The sequence below is a fragment of the Sinocyclocheilus grahami genome, unplaced genomic scaffold (assembly GCF_001515645.1).
Source record: "Sinocyclocheilus grahami isolate Dianchi unplaced genomic scaffold, SAMN03320097.WGS_v1.1 scaffold87.1, whole genome shotgun sequence".
NCBI lineage: Eukaryota > Metazoa > Chordata > Actinopteri > Cypriniformes > Cyprinidae > Sinocyclocheilus > Sinocyclocheilus grahami.
In genome coordinates this window covers 2,038,320-2,055,453 of record NW_015505266.1, presented here as the reverse complement: position 1 = coordinate 2,055,453, position 17,134 = coordinate 2,038,320, and the positions used below count along the sequence as shown (strand labels likewise).

The following is a 17,134-nucleotide window of genomic DNA, read 5'->3' as shown; positions in this document are numbered from 1 at the left end:
GGTTTTAATAATTTTAGTAGTAGTAGTAGCCTATTACGTACATTCTACTGAACAATAGTAATATATTTCTGCCGCAATGTCTTCAAGTTAAACCAAACTTTTATTTTGACGGGTTGCCGTGAATACCTGTGTTTATATGATATGATGATATTTTTACTCAAATGAAACGGTAAAATGCTCATGAAGTGACTCTCAGAGCAGTTCTGGAGATGTTGTTCATGTATTTATGTCCTCATTAGTGGGAGTGGGAGTGTGCTCACTTGTGTGTGCGCATCGGGGCGGAACTCCGCTGTGCGTGATACAGAGAGCGCGACCATGTAACGTAGAGACAGAAATGACATGCCGTCGTGTAAATAAGATAAATAACATATAAGGCTATTTAGTTTTTTTAATAAAAGAACAAGGTATAGACCTATTCTATAGCAAAGGTAACTTTAAATGACTTCTGTTGTGATCTGGCACTATAGAGAAAATAAAATTAACTTGACCTTCAAGGGGGGCGGGGGGTGCCTTTGGGGTGGTGGGCCGCCACCCTAATATAATGGCAGGGGAAACACTGGATTTAAGAACAATATTTTTCCACCAACTTAAATAACTTCCAAACACTCTTCAGCTCATTTCTGGATAGATTGTGGTCAGAATATAAACCAGTGCTCTTTTTCGAGGCCTTATATGGGATTGTGTAGCTGTCCCAGAATGCAATCCATTGTTGGAACTTCTGAATCTGCAGTAGGAAATTGTATTCCCAAATGCTTTAATTAGATCCTGCTTAACATGTAACATGCAAACCTGAATTGTTTAATAACCACCTTTTCTAACAGACTAACTTTTTCTGAGGAAAAATGGGTTTCAGATTATCTCACAATGCTAGTCAATGGTAAAATGCATTTTTCTTCAATTTTCCCAAACGTTACACACAAATATGCGTATGTATATGCGTTATAGCTAGCTAATAATCAGTTTAACTAATTCTAAATAACTTGCGTAGCAAGATTCTCCTCAAATTGTTGATCTTCCTTGACAGTTTAAAAATAGAGAAAACTGATGGTAGGAAAAAAAAACCTTTATGCTAATGGAACCTCTAGTGGCAGACTTTGAGAATACCACTTGTTAGGATATATTTTGGGCCTAATGCTTTTTGAAAATTACAATGATTTTTTGACAAATGAAATTGGTTTTATATAAAAATAAAAATAAAAATCGTTGTTATCCATTGTGAAACATACTGACTGGCATAATGAGATTAATTCTGAAATTAAAATGACATGAAATCTCAGTACGACCTCTCCTGCTGCTGATAAACACTTTTCCTTGAATAAATGATCTACTTTTGTTTTCTGTCTGCTTACTGGATTCTCTGTGTATCTATTCACGTCACAGGAGAAGGAAGGCAGGCATTTTGCCCAGCCTGGAAGATCTGCTGTTTTACACCATTGCAGAAGGTCAGGAGAAAATTCCAGCTCACAAATTTACCACGGTAAAACCACACCCCAGCTGGCCAAGGAGAACAAGGCCATTGCTTCTATATCTCTTATAGCACATATCTTGGTTTATAGACCAAATAGTTGTGTCTAAGTTGTGTGAGTTCATTGGGATTTAAACAAAACACAAGATTTGTTGTAAATTTAGGCTAAATGTTGTTGCTTTTCAGGCGCTGAAAGCCACAGGACTGCGTACTGGAGACCCTCGTCTTAAGGAGTGTATGGAGATGTTAAAGGTCACCTTGAAGACCACATCAGATGGTGCTCTGGATCGACATCTCTTCAAAAAGTAAATATATGGGCTATATTAAACTTAACCCTGTTTGCTTAAAGATTGAAATGAAAACCGACTTACAGTTTTTAGTTTAATAAGAATATATTGGCTGTAGTGTCCATTTAACCTATTTATGATCCTGGACCACAAAACCAGTCTTAAGTCGCTGGGGTATATTTGTAGCAATAGCCAACAATACATTGTATATGTCAAAATTATAGATTTTTCTTTTATGCCAAAAATCATTAGGATATTAAGTAAAGATTATGTTCCAGGAATATATTTTGTAAATTTCCTACCGTAAATATATCAAAACTTAATTTTTGATAAGTAATATGCATTGCTAATGACTTCATTTGGACAACTTTAAAGGCGATTGTCTCAATATTTTGATTATTTTTGCATCCTCAGATTCCAGATTTTCAATAGTTGTATCTCGGCCAAATATTGTCCTATCCTAACAAACCATACATCAATGGAAAGCTTATTTATTCAGCTTTCAGATGATGTATAAATCTCAATTTTGAAAAATTGACATTTAAGACTGATTTTGTGGTCCAGGGTCACATTTAGCCTTCAAACTGAAGTTGCAGTGTAATATTCAGATGGCAAAATCCCATAGCTGTTACTAAAGCATGAGGTTACGTATATCAGCCATTTTCCAAGGACACATTAAATCAGGGGTCACAGATTTTTTTAAAGTCCTGCAGTATATGAATTATTTAGTTTTGCTCAGAAAATACATCAAAATGGCTCAAGGCCTGAACATAACATTATACCAGGTTTATTATTAGTGCTTGTAAAACCATAAAACCCATAAAAGAAAAACATTTGAGTTGACTAAAAATGTTTTAGTTTTGAGTTGAAATACTAAAACAACTAAAACTACATCAACTACAAATAAAAAAAAATGACAAACGCACACAATAAAATTATTCAAACTTGGTGACAACAAAACAAAGTTAAAATAGAAAATTTACAAATCAAATCTAATTCAAAATATTAACAAAAACAATAATAGTACTGTATATCAATGATACTAAGATAATACTGCCTCGTACAGCTCCAATACTGTAAGTTAGATTTTTTATTTTTATTGTTAATTTTTGCTGAACCATTTTGTAGAATGATCTGTGGATGTATTGTAGTTATGACAATTTTGCATTCAGTATGTAATCTTGAAAGCAAAAATATAATAGGAAATCATGAAGTAGTTTATCACAGTCAAATAATTCTGTTTTATCTTCTGTTTCTGTTTATCTTCCTAAAATGTTTTTTTAACGTTTGTTTTAATGTCCGTTTGAATTTTCATGAGTGTACTGATGATAATGAAAATAAATCATGATCTTCACTTTTCTCTTTCTTCAGGTGTGTGCAAAGCAATATTGTGTTGCTAACGCAGGCTTTCCGGAAAAAGTTCGTCATTCCCGACTTTCAGTCATTTACCTCTCACGTCGATCAAATTTATGAGAGCGCTAAATCAATGTCGGGTGGCCAGGTACGCTTATAATCCAACGCAGTGTGAATTTCTGATGCTATTTGATTACAGATTTTTTACATTGTGTTTTGTCACGTTTTTATTGTATTAGGTGGCAGATTACATTCCTCAGCTAGCGAAATTTAGCCCTAATCTCTGGGCCGTTGCCCTGTGCACTGTAGATGGCCAACGGTGAGATTTCTGTCTTTAGTACAATTGCTACATTGTTTTGATTTTGCTTGATTTTTAATATTTTCTGGTGAACATAATTTAATTGATCAAACATTTATGCTGAGCGTGACATTTTGCGTATTACAGATACACTGCGGGTGACACGAAAGTTCCATTTTGTCTGCAGTCGTGTGTGAAACCATTAAAGTACGCAGTTGCTGTTCACGATCATGGCACTGAATATGTGCACCGCTTTATAGGGAAGGAACCCAGTGGTCTTCGTTTTAACAAACTCTTTCTTGACGAAGATGGTAAGGATTTCTAAGATGAATGTTTCTGAAAACATTTTGCGTGAAGAAATAGCTAGAATGAAAATATTGATGAAGAAATTAAATAGTTTTTTGCGTTATCACACATTTTAAGACAATTTAGCATAAAATACATTTTTCAAAAAATAATTTTTCTCATTACCATAAGGTATTCTCATTTTTATTACTTTAATACAAAAACAATAATATATTATTTAAATTATATGTAATAATGAACATACTATAGTACATTTTTAAAAAATCATCGTATTACAGTATAAGAATCTAAAAAGAAATAAAAGTAATGAGATGCCTTACGATAATGAGATTTTAGGGTGACGACTCATCCTCAGGCCACCCAAGATGTAGATATGTTTGTTTTGATCATTGGAACAGATTTTGAATGTAGCATTGCATCACTTGCTCACCAAATTAATATTCTGCAGTGAATGGGTGCCGTCAGAATTCAAACAGCTGATAAAAACATCAGAATAATCCACAAGTAATCCAAACCACTCCAGTCCATCAATTAACATCTTGTGAAGTGAAAATCTTCATGTTTGTAAGAAACAAATCCACCATGAAGGCGTTTTTAAATTTAAACCGTCACATCAGGACAAAATATGAGTCCATAATCCATAATAATGCTTCCTTCCAGCGAAAAACTCCATCTCCTGTTGTCCTCTCACATCAAAATCCACTGACATGTTTGTTTAGAACTGTTTTGGACATGTTTTGGACACTAGATGACTTTTTCACTGGAAAAAAACAATATTATTAACAGAGGACTCATATTTTAGCCAAAAGCAAAGGTTGAAGTTAAAAAACGTTTAACTTTGATGGATTTATTTCTTACAAACACGCATTTTTTGGCTTCACAAGACATTCATTGATGGACTGGAGTGGTGTGGATTATTGTGATGTTTTTATCAGCTGTTTGGACTCTCATTCTGACGGCACCCATTCAGTGCAATGGGTCCAATGCTGAGCAAGTGATTTAATGCTAAATTTATCTCAATCTAAAAAGTAACTCTTCTACACCTTGGGTGGCCTGAGGGTGTGAATTTTCAGCAAATTTTCATTTTTGGTTGAACTATTCTTTTAATGTTCCCAAAAATAAGCTTCATTCACTCTGTCATCTTCATTTATTAATTAATTCATCTATTTTTCCAGATAAACCTCACAATCCCATGGTAAACGCTGGCGCCATAGTTTGCACCTCCCTCCTCAAGGTAAAACGCATTCTCATCTTTACATCTTTCAATCTTTGTTTAATAAAATGGGGGGCGCAAAACTGCTAATTTGATAACTTAAAAGTGCCTTGCCGAATGTTTATCTTGATGTGTTTGTGGATGTTTGACGTGAGAACGGATCAGAGGGACGAATGGATTTAATCGGATTACTTTCCCTGTCTCATCAGATTAAGGTTATGAATAATCACGCTGAAAGGATTATATTGAAGAAAGAGATGAGGGAAGATGAGGGGAAAAGAGCAAACAGATGCGAGAGAGAACAAATGATGGTCAGGAATTTGAAAGGGCAGTGTGATAGACTAATAAACACTTGAGAAATAAATTGGGAGAGATGAGAGGAAGACATTGAAAATGTTTTTATTCTTCAGAGAGCAGACAGAATTGCATAATATCGTCTTTTTGAAATAAAGCCACAATCTGTACTTGCTATTAGAAATGCAGGGCTTTGTTTACCTGTTAACACTATTATGAACGATATTACAAACATGTATTTATAACTTTTTTAGTAATTTACGAATTTATGATGACAGTTTGTGGCGTTAAAGGTAAATCCTCTGCATGATATGCATCTTTCTCAGGCCTTTCGGGGTGGTAATGTGTGATGTCTGTTTGAAGGCTTTTTGTGGTTTTATTGTTGTTGCGTATTTTACAGCATTAGGAACTGTGGGAAAATTTTGACCCTCCAACAGGTCAAAGACGTTGGTAATTTCCCTTTCATTTATTTGTTTTTCCTCATTGAACAAATTTCAAACCACGCTAATGCTAAGCTACATTAGCGCAAGTCTGACAAATCCATTGCTTTGACAGAAAATCGAATGTAATTCTGTTTAATTTCTTCCGAATCAAGCTTTATTTGTGTTTTCATTTTTGTTTTGTACCCTTTAACTGAAAAATTCACGTGTTTAGTAAGATACAATACTTTTTTTGTTTGCGTAAATAAATATTTCTTCAATGTGGAAAAAAACTTAAGAGCCTCAAATCAATGCATTACATGAGTTTCTCTAGAAATCTACTAAAACTAACTTATAGACAACACACAGTGCAAATTACTTGACAATTTATTGTTTTTTAATCTTTTAGTTTTGTCTGAGATTTCCACACCCCTTTAACAACTTACATTTGTGATTCCACAGCAATAATAGTACTTACTTGGACACAAACACTGTTTGCCTTTAATTCTTTCAATGATGCTACTCAAATCTAGTGAGCTAGACTCCTTTTTTTCCATTCTTCATTTGAAATGTACTACAACTGTCAGTCTAATTTATTGAACCTCTGTCTATAATGTCTATGTATAAATATTTTAGTAGTTTCCTTTAACTGGAATGGCTATGCATTGAGAAGTTTGTGTGTAACTCTACAAAACATTTAATTTCTATGATATACCGCATTCATGCAATTTGTTTTTGATTTTCAGCAAGGTGTAGGCAATGCTGAGAAGTTTGACTATGTAAGTATAATAGTACAGTGTAATTCTTTTTAGATTCTTGCTGTTAATCATGTTGAGAGCTGCGGCATTTAATATGCGTGTTTTGGTTTAGGTGATGAACTTTATGAAGAAGTTGGCAGGAAATGAATATGTTGGTTTCAGCAATGCTACGTAAGTGAGGCCAATAGAAGTGAAATTTCAGATATTTCTCAATTAAGTAAACGTTCAATAATAAACAACTGAAACACTGTCAAAATAGAACAAATGAAAGTACAAATATCTAACAGTAGTGTTAAGTATTCAACTAAACATTTCAAAATTGAAAATATAAAAGTAATCAAATGTTAAATAAAACTATCAATATTAAAACACAATCAACTAAAAAGTTGTGAATTAAACAAAGATTATTGGAGTATGTAAAAAAAAAAAATCACATTTAATTCAGTGTGTTACTTACCATTTCTTTATAATTGTTTATGAAATTTACCAGCAATATATTTGTGAAAATGTAAGAAAATTGAGTTAAAGTTCATGCTGTAAGTACTTTCTTGTTGTTGGTAGGTTTCAGTCAGAGCGGCTGTCAGGTGACAGAAACTTTGCCATTGGTTACTACTTGAAGGAAAAGAAGGTATGTGTTTAAACATTTTATAGCAATTAGGTATCATTGAAAATTCACTAAAAACATTATTTTGTAAAAAATAATAATAATAATAATTCTCCCCATACTTGCAGTGCTTCCCAGCGGGTACAGATATGATCTCCATCCTGGACCTTTACTTCCAGGTTAGTATAAGTTAAACAGCATTTTTCGTACACAGTTTGTCAGTTTGGAAATTAGTGTTGAATATGTGAATAGCTGCCAGTAGATGTAGGCTTCCAACAATTAAGAAATATTATTACAAATTTTATCAACAAGATTTGGAGAAATGCAGCATTACAAGACTTGCTCATCAATGGATCCTCTGCAGTGAATGGGTGCCGTCAGAATGAGAGTCCAAACAACTGATAAAAACATCACACAAAGTAATCCACACCACTCCAGTCCATCAATTAACATCTTTTGAAGTATAAAGTTGCATGTTTGTAAGAAACGAATCAATCATTAAGACGTTTTTAACTTCAAACCATTGCTTCCATCTAAAATATGAGTCCTCTATCCATAATATTTCTTTCTCCAGTGAAAAGTTGTTTCTTCTAAATCAGGAGAGAAATATGCAAAGATCAAGCACTGTGTACAGGCCAAAACAGTTCTAAACCATTGTAAACAATTATGTTGGTGGGTTTTGATGTGAGAGGACACCAGGGGATGGACGTTTTCACTGGAGGAAGCACTGGTATTTTATGCACTGGTAGTTTAGCTGGAAGCAATGGTTTGAAGATAAAAACGTCTTAATGATAGATTGGTTTGTTACAAACATGCAACTTTTCACTTCAAAATATTTTAATTGATGAACTGGAGTGGTGTGGATTACTGTGGTGTTTCTATCAGCTGTTTGGGCTCTCATTCTGACGGCACCCATTCACTGCAGAAGATCCATTGGTGAGCAAGTGATTCAAGATCTGCATCACAGGTGGCCTGAGGGTGAATACATTTTATGCATATTTTCATTTTTGGATCAGTTATTCCTTCAAGAATTAATATTTATTTATATATGAGTAATATATGATCAAATATGTTTTTGTTTTGTTTGTTTAGCTGTGCTCCATTGAGGTAACCTGCGAAAGTGCCAGTGTGATGGCTGCCACCCTGGCGAACGGCGGCTTCTGTCCAATCACGGGCGAGCGTGTGCTGAACCCCGAGGCTGTACGAAACACTCTGAGTCTCATGCACTCCTGCGGCATGTACGACTTTTCTGGGCAGTTCGCTTTTCATGTGAGTTTCACACGTACACACCTGGGGAAATGTCTGATGGTTTTACTTTCAAATGTAAGACAACCATTTTCACAATCTGCAACAAACTCAGATTGTGCATTGTATTGTAGGTGGGTCTTCCGGCTAAATCAGGTGTTTCCGGAGGCATCCTGCTGGTGGTGCCCAATGTGATGGGCATTATGTGTTGGTCTCCTCCTCTTGACAAACTGGGCAACAGCGTGCGAGGAATCCAGTTTTGCACGGTACTAAATCTGTATAATCTCAGCTAATAATCTGTTACAATCGTATCTCTCTCGTTCGCATTGATTTAAGTTTTTTCCCTTTTAGGATATGGTCCAGCTCTGTAATTTCCACAACTATGATAATTTACGCCACTTTGCCAAGAAACTGGATCCACGTCGAGAGGGCGGAGACCAGCGGGTGAGTGACAGATCTGTCCTTCCAACCACAAACAGCATGCAGCTGATGCAACTGGGGTGGGCAATAACCCGGCGTAAATTTCCAAATATTGTTGTACAAAATAAATATTAACTGTACATTCATAGGGACAATAAGATGTTTGATAAAAAAAATGTATGTCATCGTCAATATGTAATTGACCTTTTGCTTTAGTTTTATACACCTAAAAAGTTATCAGAATGTATCAGAGCAGATAAAATAGTGGTTGTAAAAAATTTTTTACAAAAAAGTGTGTGTGTGTGTGTATATATATATATATATATGTAATTTCTTTTTTTAATTATTAATATATATGATAGTGTACAATAACATAGCATGATATCATGACATTTAATGATTTTATTATATATTATTTCATAAGGCATTTCTAAAAAACCCACAAAAACACTTTTGTCATTGCAAAATAGCTCAGAAAACTTATGTTAGTTTGCAGATACCACTTGGTTTGTTTCTGTTTGATATTTTGTTTTTTGTTTTAAATCTAATGCAATTAATTTTTTCATTAAGCATGACTTAAATGTCCGTTTACTTTTTGGGGCCACTGTATATCCCACCTCTAGATGCAACTAATGCTAATAATATTGACATATTATGGGTGTGTGCGTATGTATTAATGAATGTGAACTGACAAACCAAATTATGCTAACTGACCTGCAATCTTAATCTGTATTATTGAACATTTCACTTCTCTTAGCAATTGCATATTTCTTTTCCTCTCTATTGTCTGCCCTCTGCTGGAGGACCAGCGTACTCTTTTCTTTTAAACTCCTCTACTATCCATGTGCCTTAATTTAGGAGGCAAAATATTTTACTGCTTGTCTTACTTACACCTGCTAATATAATATAGCCTAAATATGTCCGTTATACTTCTTCACTTGAAAATAACTCCTGAGATGCGCTGTTCTGATTGACTGGCTTGCTTAAATTTCCACCGTTTCCTTGTTTTCTTCTTTCTCTGCCATCCATACTAATCCAAGCAGGAAATTCCATGATCATATATCTGATAATCTATCCATGTCCGTATTGGTTGAACCACAGCAGCAGCAGAATCTCGAACCGCTGGACTACACAAGCCTTCAGAAGGAACTAGCGCTCACTGATAAAGTGTGGAAAAAAGTCTGTCCTGCCGAAACAGACGAGGACAGTTCCACCACTGTAGTCTATAGGATGGAAAGCGTGGCGGAAAGAAACTAGAAGAGACGACGGCACAACCCAACCTTCGTTCCATGTTTTGTCAGCCCATCATGCAGTCACTTTCTTTAGTTAATCAGTCTTTGGGATTAAAGAGGTTGTTATGTTTTGTTTTTAGAACTGTTTTTTGTTTTAGTTGTTTTTGGTTTGGTTTTGTGTTTTGTTTTTTGACTTGTTTTAGTTGGTTTTGTGTTTTGTTTGTTTTCATTTTAGTTGGTTTTGTTTTGTTTCTTTTTGTTTTAGTTGGTTTTGTGTTTTGTTTGTTTTCATTTTAGTTGGTTTTGTTTTGTTTCTTTTTGTTTTAGTTGGTTTTGGTTTGTTTTTTTGTTTTGTTTTAGTTGGGTTTTTTTTGTTTTAGTTGGTTTTTTTTGTTTTAGTTGTTTTTTTGTTTTTGTTTTCATTTTGTTGTAGTTGGTTTTGTTTTGTCATTTTAGATTTGGTTTGGTTTTGTTGGTTCTGTGTTTGTTTTGATTTATTTTTTGTTTGTGTAGGTTTCGTTGGTTTTATACTATAAAGCAAGCCAAATACCTTTAAACCTCACGTGCAATTTGTTTACTTTAAAATGAAAGGAATCAGGAAGGCCCAAACAATGCAATATGATATCAGTATCTGGGTAATGATGCAGTAATATTGTGATTCTTTGTTTATAGTATTTTTATTAAAAACTGTAAAAAAAAATCACTATAAGACGGTCATATATTTACTGTTTTCCCCCACCGTTAAAATACTTTCTCCTATACTAGATTAATGTGAAAAGATATATGGCCTATGAGAAAATAAGTACATTATTTATAGGCTAAACGTTTGAACCAGCCAGACACAGCAGCATTGAGTTTTGATCTTGATGACTTCTTAAAGGTTCAGGAAACAATAAGTACTTTTGTCATTTTTGTTTGTTGCTGCTCGCTCCACAAAAATAACATGCCTTTAAACCGTACAGAGTTCTAAAAAAGAAAACTGACGCATAACCATCAAATACCTTCATAAAGAATTGGGCCCGTATTCACAAAACATCCTAAGGCTAAAAGTAGCTCATAACTCCCCGATTTAGGAGAAAATCTTAAAAAGAATGGGCGTGTCAGTCCTAAATTTAGGACTCTTAAATGTTAGCTTTAAGAGTATTTCAAAAAGTGTTTTAGCGCTAAAACTAGCTCCTAAATCTGTGAAACGTTAGGAGTAGTGAAGAGGACTCCTAAGTCACTAAAACCAAATCACAAACTATCCTCCCTGCTGAAAAAAAAACTATTCAAGCCACCACAGAAATTCTAATGGTTCCATTAAAACCATTAAAAATGGTTTCCTTTAGTGTGTTTTGGGACATATTCCATTAGAATTTAGTGGTTTTAACAAGCCAACAATAGAAGGCTACCAATTACCAGTAGAGACCAACAGGCACCATTACAGTTTCCAGTAAAACCAATACAATTCCCATTATAACTAGTAAAACCATTACACATTCTGTGATGGTTTCTATAGTTTTTTTTCAGCAGGGATAAAATTGCTGTTGCCAGCAATCTGCCTCGGAACATAAACATTTTAGAAACACACTGCATTTATTTGCACATGTTTCCCACACATCTTTTTTTGGATTTGAAGGTTATCCCAACTCCAAATCTTTCTTTGATAATATCCTTGTTTTCATTAACAAGTTGGGCAAGAAGTAACAGCTGTTCTTGCGTCCAGTTTGGTTTTCTTTTATGTTTGCATGTCTTACTATCAGCCATGATTATTCTACTCTGCTAATTAAAAGGATATTTAGATGCAGATCTGCTAATTGTTTACAAGAAGCACACATGTAAGAGGCTGACAATTAGCTGAACATATACTTGCTTAATTAGTGACATTTGAATGTGGCAACATAATATCACGCTCTACAGTATTTCTAAAAATAAATCTCTGACAGAGACTATCAGCCAATCACTGTGTGCATAGTTAGTAAGATAATATCCTTGTTTTCATTAACAAGTTGGGCAAGAAGTAACAGCTGTTCTTGCGTCCAGTTTGGTTTTCTTTTATGTTTGCATGTCTTACTATCAGCCATGATTATTCTACTCTGCTAATTAAAAGGATATTTAGATGCAGATCTGCTAATTGTTTACGAGAAGCACACATGTAAGAGGCTGACAATTAGCTGAACATATACTTGTTTAATTAGTGACATTTGAATGTGGCAACATAATATCACGCTCTACAGTATTTCTAAAAATAAATCTCTGACAGACTATCAGCCAATCACGGTGTGCATAGTTAGTAAGCATGCTGACATCATCCATAGCAACGAGGTCAACCCCGCCCCCTTACTCTTAGCTTAAGACTTCTGTCTATTCCTTAGTAAAAGTTTGTCTCAGCAGCTTTGTGAATAGGTTTTAAGCTAAAAACCTTTACTGCTATTTAGGAGAACTCTTAATGGTAAGATTAAATGTTTTGTGAATACGGGCCCTGGTCTTTAAAGTTAATTTTATTTTATTTGTACATAATTCAATTATTATTTTTCATTGACCCCGTTTTACCTAATGTGATGTCTAAATGTTTGTAGAACGTTTGCATGTTCTGTTAACTTATTTCAGTCAATACTGGAGTTCAAGTGAAGAAAAATATGTAAATCTGTTTGAAAGAAACAGGCAAAATTTGTGTAACTTTATAAATTCTGCATCCACAATGTTTAATTTTATTTGTTTGCACAATATATATATATATACAATTTAGACATTGTATTACAAACCAAACAAGTGATTAACGCTAACCAGAGTGGAACTGATCGACTGTGATCAGGTAGGAAAGATTGTGTGGCTAGGGGTTTCACAATCCACATTTCATCTTGTGCTCAAATCAGCTTCATCTGTAACCCAGTTTTCACTTGAATTAAATATTTACTGTAGGTTTTTCATTGTACTATCAGTTTAAAGATTAATTTATCATTTCTGAAACTGTGCCTCTTGAAATCCAGGAATGTGCTTAAAGATTACTGAATTATATGTTACTTCACATTGAGAAATGTTTTAAACTGGCTATCATTTAAACTGACTACTTGAACTTGATGTTTTATAAAAAATGTTCAGTATTATTATTGACTTTATGAAATCCGACAATGTGAAATATGCGCAACTCTTTAAAAACCATTTGTTTGTGCCAATAAGATTATCTTCTTTAAACTAGGTAGACTTTGTTCTTATTTATTTTCTCATTGTGGTTTAATAAATGATTGATAAACACAAATTTCATTTAACGGAGTGTGCATTTTGTTTCTTTATCCCAGTTTTGACAACATTGTAACTGTCGTTTAAGTATGTGTTAGTTTTGTTTAACTGTCCTTTTGTTTTACAAGTTGTCATTTTTCGCAGAGCCCAAATGCGACCCAACAGGCTTTGGGATCTTCTCGCGATTTGTGCAAAGTTCGCAACAATATGATGTTGTGATGTGGTTAATGCACCACAAACGACTCCTCTGTTTTCTTCCAGGTCAAGTCGGTTATCAACCTGCTGTTTGCGGCCTACACTGGAGATGTGTCTGCTCTGAGAAGGTACCGCTCCACCAATAAATCATGTTTTTTGCATTTCTGAACACAATTTGTGCAGTTTAAATCTTGAGTTTCTTACTTCACGTGTGTTTGCGCAGGTTTGCGCTCTCGTCGATGGATATGGAGCAGAGAGATTACGACTCTCGGACAGCCCTTCATGTAGCTGCTGCTGAAGGTGGAGTGCCAGGAACTCATCAAACTCTGCAACTATAGATATTATCATGCTCTTCAAGCCTTAGGCTTGCTGACTTGCTGTTTGTTTCCTCTGCCTGACCTCATTTTCTCTCTGTGCTGAGTGGAAATCTTGCTAATATACACTTTTGTTTTTTTTTGTTTCAGGTCACACTGAGGTTGTACGTTTTCTTCTAGAAGCTTGTAAGGTGAACCCGGTGCCCAAAGACAGGTAAGAATATGAAATACTACAACAAAGATCTTGTTTTGTGGCATAACTGTTAAAACCACCTATATGTGAAAAGTGGGTCACAAAATGAGCAACGTTATAAAGCTGTATTCAAGAAATTGACCATCTTGATTTGTTTATTGTTAGCTATTTTAAATATATTTTCATACATTTGAAAGCATTTATGTGTCAATTCATTGTGCTTAAATATCCATACATTTATTAGGCATAATATAATATAAAATAAAATTGTTTATAGAAATGAAAATGGATACTGTAACATTGGATGTTTTTTTTTTTATTTTCACGATGGTTGCAGTTCATTATTATTTATTATTGCAATTAATAATTATCATTAATTAATTTAATTATTTTGTTTAATTAACGCTTACGTTTTATTAGTTTATCAATTTCATTTATTATTTAATTTAAATAATTTTTTCTTTAAAGATAGTTTATGAATTAAATTTCAGAAGTTGTTTACATTATGTTTATTAGGTAGGTATCATAAACTAATAATTAACAATCAACAGCATTGATTACTCTAGGTTAATGTTAATATCGATTTATAATTTATTAGCGTAAATTTAAATAAACAAAAAACAAGATTAATAAATGCTGAGAAAGTATTGTTTATTGTTAGTTAATTTATTTTAGGAATAAGTCATGTGTAACAATACATAATAGATTTAACATTAAATAAACATTGATTTAATTAATTAAATAATAATATTTATAAAAATTACAGATAGAAAAATATTAATGTGGATTGCATACTATTTTGGATGTTACTTTTATTTTTAACATAATTATTAGACTATAACTGTTTTTTATCTTTTTAAAATAAAATTATAGCAACACTTTACAGTATGTTGTCAGAACAAGTTTTATAAGTTTAACTATTTATTAGTTACGTATCATAAATGAATAATTCATTTTTTAAAGCATTTATTGTTTGTTGTTTACAAGTTTTAAAAAAAATTGTTTGTTATGAATCGTATATTTTTAATGGTTGTTGTGTACACTCACCCCATTGTCTTCCATTTAAGTTATTTAAATTTTTTACATGAAGAAATTACTTAAAGGGGTCCTATTATGCTCTTTTACAATGTCTTGAATTTGTTTTGGGGGTGTACTAGAACATGCTCTCATGCTTGGTGGTTTGAAAAACGCATAATGTTTTACATAATTTACAGTATTACAATACCTTTCTGCCCAGTCTGGCACAAACGGCTTGATTAGTTCCGGGTTTGATGAAGGCCCGCCTTCCGAAAAACGAAAATGTGATGTGATTGGTTAGCTGTCCCAGTGCGTTGTGATTGGCGAACAGTTTAGATGGTGTTTCAGCCCCGCCCCTTGCCAAAGCAGCAAGTTTAGTGAAGGATGGCGTCAATATTGCCATATCAAAGTTCTTGAAAAGGGATTTTTTAAAAACGAAAATATGTCTCTTTGGAGTGGACTTTGAGATTTGTAAGTTTGAAGATATTTTTTATGCCCAAACATACACACTACACACTGACTAAAATTCAAAAAGTGAAAAAGCATAATAGGACCCATTTAAAATGATAATCAACAGCACACAACAGATGCTGTTTCGTTTGATCCCCATACAGGTGGGGTAACACTCCCATGGACGAGGCCATTCATTTTGGCCATCATGATGTCGTAACAATCCTGCAGGACTATCACAACACCTACAGCCCCAAGGAGACCACTGCCGACAGCGACAAGGAGACGGCCGAGAAGAACCTGGACGGGATGCTGTAGAAATGATCTGTCACGTTAAAACACTCCAGATTTTTCCCAGTGAGTCTGTGTGTCTGAGGTACGCATTTGAGAAGAAAACATACAAGACACAAAAAAAAAGTCTTTGGGCCCCTTCACCCTGTTTTGTGGTGTTCGCGCGTGCGTGTGTGTGTGTGCGCTGTGTAACCTCCATTAACATGGTAAGTTTGTTTTATCTTACACTCGAGGGAATGTAGCCTCATAAAGGTCTTATTTAGCTGTAGCTCCACGTAAACACAATATAAATTGAATATACTCAATACAAGTATATATATAAAAAGTGTATACATAGTTCACGTACATTCATTTATGGTTTGAGAACCTTCATAGATAATGATGTCAAATAGATATGTAAGATATCTAAGAAAAGGCAGCTTGACTGGAGAGGGTAGCATTGGGAGGGATGTGTCATTCTGATTTATTTGTTTTTATAATTTTACCCCATTTCTTTACCCTTGACTTTAGTCTTAATTTAATTATAAATCAACATGAAGAACAAATGTAGTTCTTTATGCCTTTAATTTGTGTATTATGTTGTGAATATGTTCCAAATATGACACTGTTCTTTGATTGTGAAAAAAAATCACTTTTTTTAATTTGTATCATATTTATTTGTCTTTCAATATGTTTTTTAATTAAAATAAAGTAACACTTTACATTACGTTTTTTTTTCTAAGTAAGTTTTACAATTATATTTAACATTAGTTAATTTGGGTATCATACTAATAATTAACAGAATTTATTAATCTAGGCAAATAAGAAATATTCTTGTTCATTGTTAATTTATGTTGGTCCAAAATAGTTTATGCTGTCAATTTAAAATGTAACGGGGTATGTTGTTCATTTAAAATGTTTAAAAAGTAGTATCTGTAAAAATTAACAATAACCAAGATTCATAAATGTTGTAAAAGTATTATCAATTGTTAATTCATGATACACATCTACCTAATGTTAACTAACTGAAACTTATTGTGACGCGTTGCCTAAATTACTTTTAAGCACTAGAAGGAACTTTTTCGTGCCAGCCTGTTCAATGAACTACAGGAATTTCCTGTATGTGATATATACTGTATGTGCTTAATGTCAATGAATGAAACTCGTTGTGAATTGTCACCAAAATTACTTTGACACTAGAAGGACCATTTTCCACCTGTATGTTCATTATACTACAAGAATTTCCTGTATTTGATACCTACATAAATTTACAATGTTTAAATTTGTTAGCCTAAGTGCCATCAAAATTACTTTAAAACTCTAGAAGGCCATTTTTATACCTGCCTGTTCAGTGTACAACAGGAATTTCCTGTATTTGATAGCCATCTACCTAACTAATGTAAACAAATTGAAACTTATTGTAAAGTGTTACTTACTTTACATTTATTTTAAAGCACCAAGAGGAAAAATTTCATACCTGCCTGTTCATTGTACTACAAGAATTACCTGTATTCAGTATCTTTATACTTTACAGTTGTTAAAATTAGTGAAGTGTCAATAAAATTACTTTAAAGCCCTAGAA

At 33.6% G+C, this 17,134-nt stretch overlaps 1 protein-coding gene across 3 annotated transcripts in view; it reads left to right on the top strand.

Annotated features, from left to right (window-relative positions):
* LOC107586966 (glutaminase kidney isoform, mitochondrial-like) overlaps nt 1-16,214 on the top strand; it is a 28,423-nt gene extending 12,209 nt beyond the window's left edge. Inside the window, exons 2-18 of one of the 3 annotated variants that reach the window (XM_016274549.1) lie at nt 1,387-1,477; nt 1,652-1,770; nt 3,124-3,253; nt 3,345-3,424; nt 3,551-3,714; nt 4,885-4,943; nt 6,382-6,414; nt 6,506-6,564; nt 6,955-7,021; nt 7,126-7,176; nt 8,090-8,266; nt 8,377-8,508; nt 8,594-8,686; nt 13,375-13,436; nt 13,532-13,608; nt 13,773-13,836; nt 15,447-16,214. In XM_016274549.1, coding sequence (XP_016130035.1) covers nt 1,387-1,477; nt 1,652-1,770; nt 3,124-3,253; nt 3,345-3,424; nt 3,551-3,714; nt 4,885-4,943; nt 6,382-6,414; nt 6,506-6,564; nt 6,955-7,021; nt 7,126-7,176; nt 8,090-8,266; nt 8,377-8,508; nt 8,594-8,686; nt 13,375-13,436; nt 13,532-13,608; nt 13,773-13,836; nt 15,447-15,600 — 1,612 coding nt within the window. In that variant the 3' untranslated portion in view covers nt 15,601-16,214. Of the gene's footprint in view, nt 1-1,380; nt 1,478-1,651; nt 1,771-3,123; nt 3,254-3,344; nt 3,425-3,550; nt 3,715-4,884; nt 4,944-6,381; nt 6,415-6,505; nt 6,565-6,954; nt 7,022-7,125; nt 7,177-8,089; nt 8,267-8,376; nt 8,509-8,593; nt 8,687-9,763; nt 10,047-13,374; nt 13,437-13,531; nt 13,609-13,772; nt 13,837-15,446 lie in introns of those variants that run through there. The other 2 variants (XM_016274548.1, XM_016274550.1) reach the window with 2 other exon arrangements.
* Nucleotides 16,215-17,134: the final 920 nt, after the last annotated feature.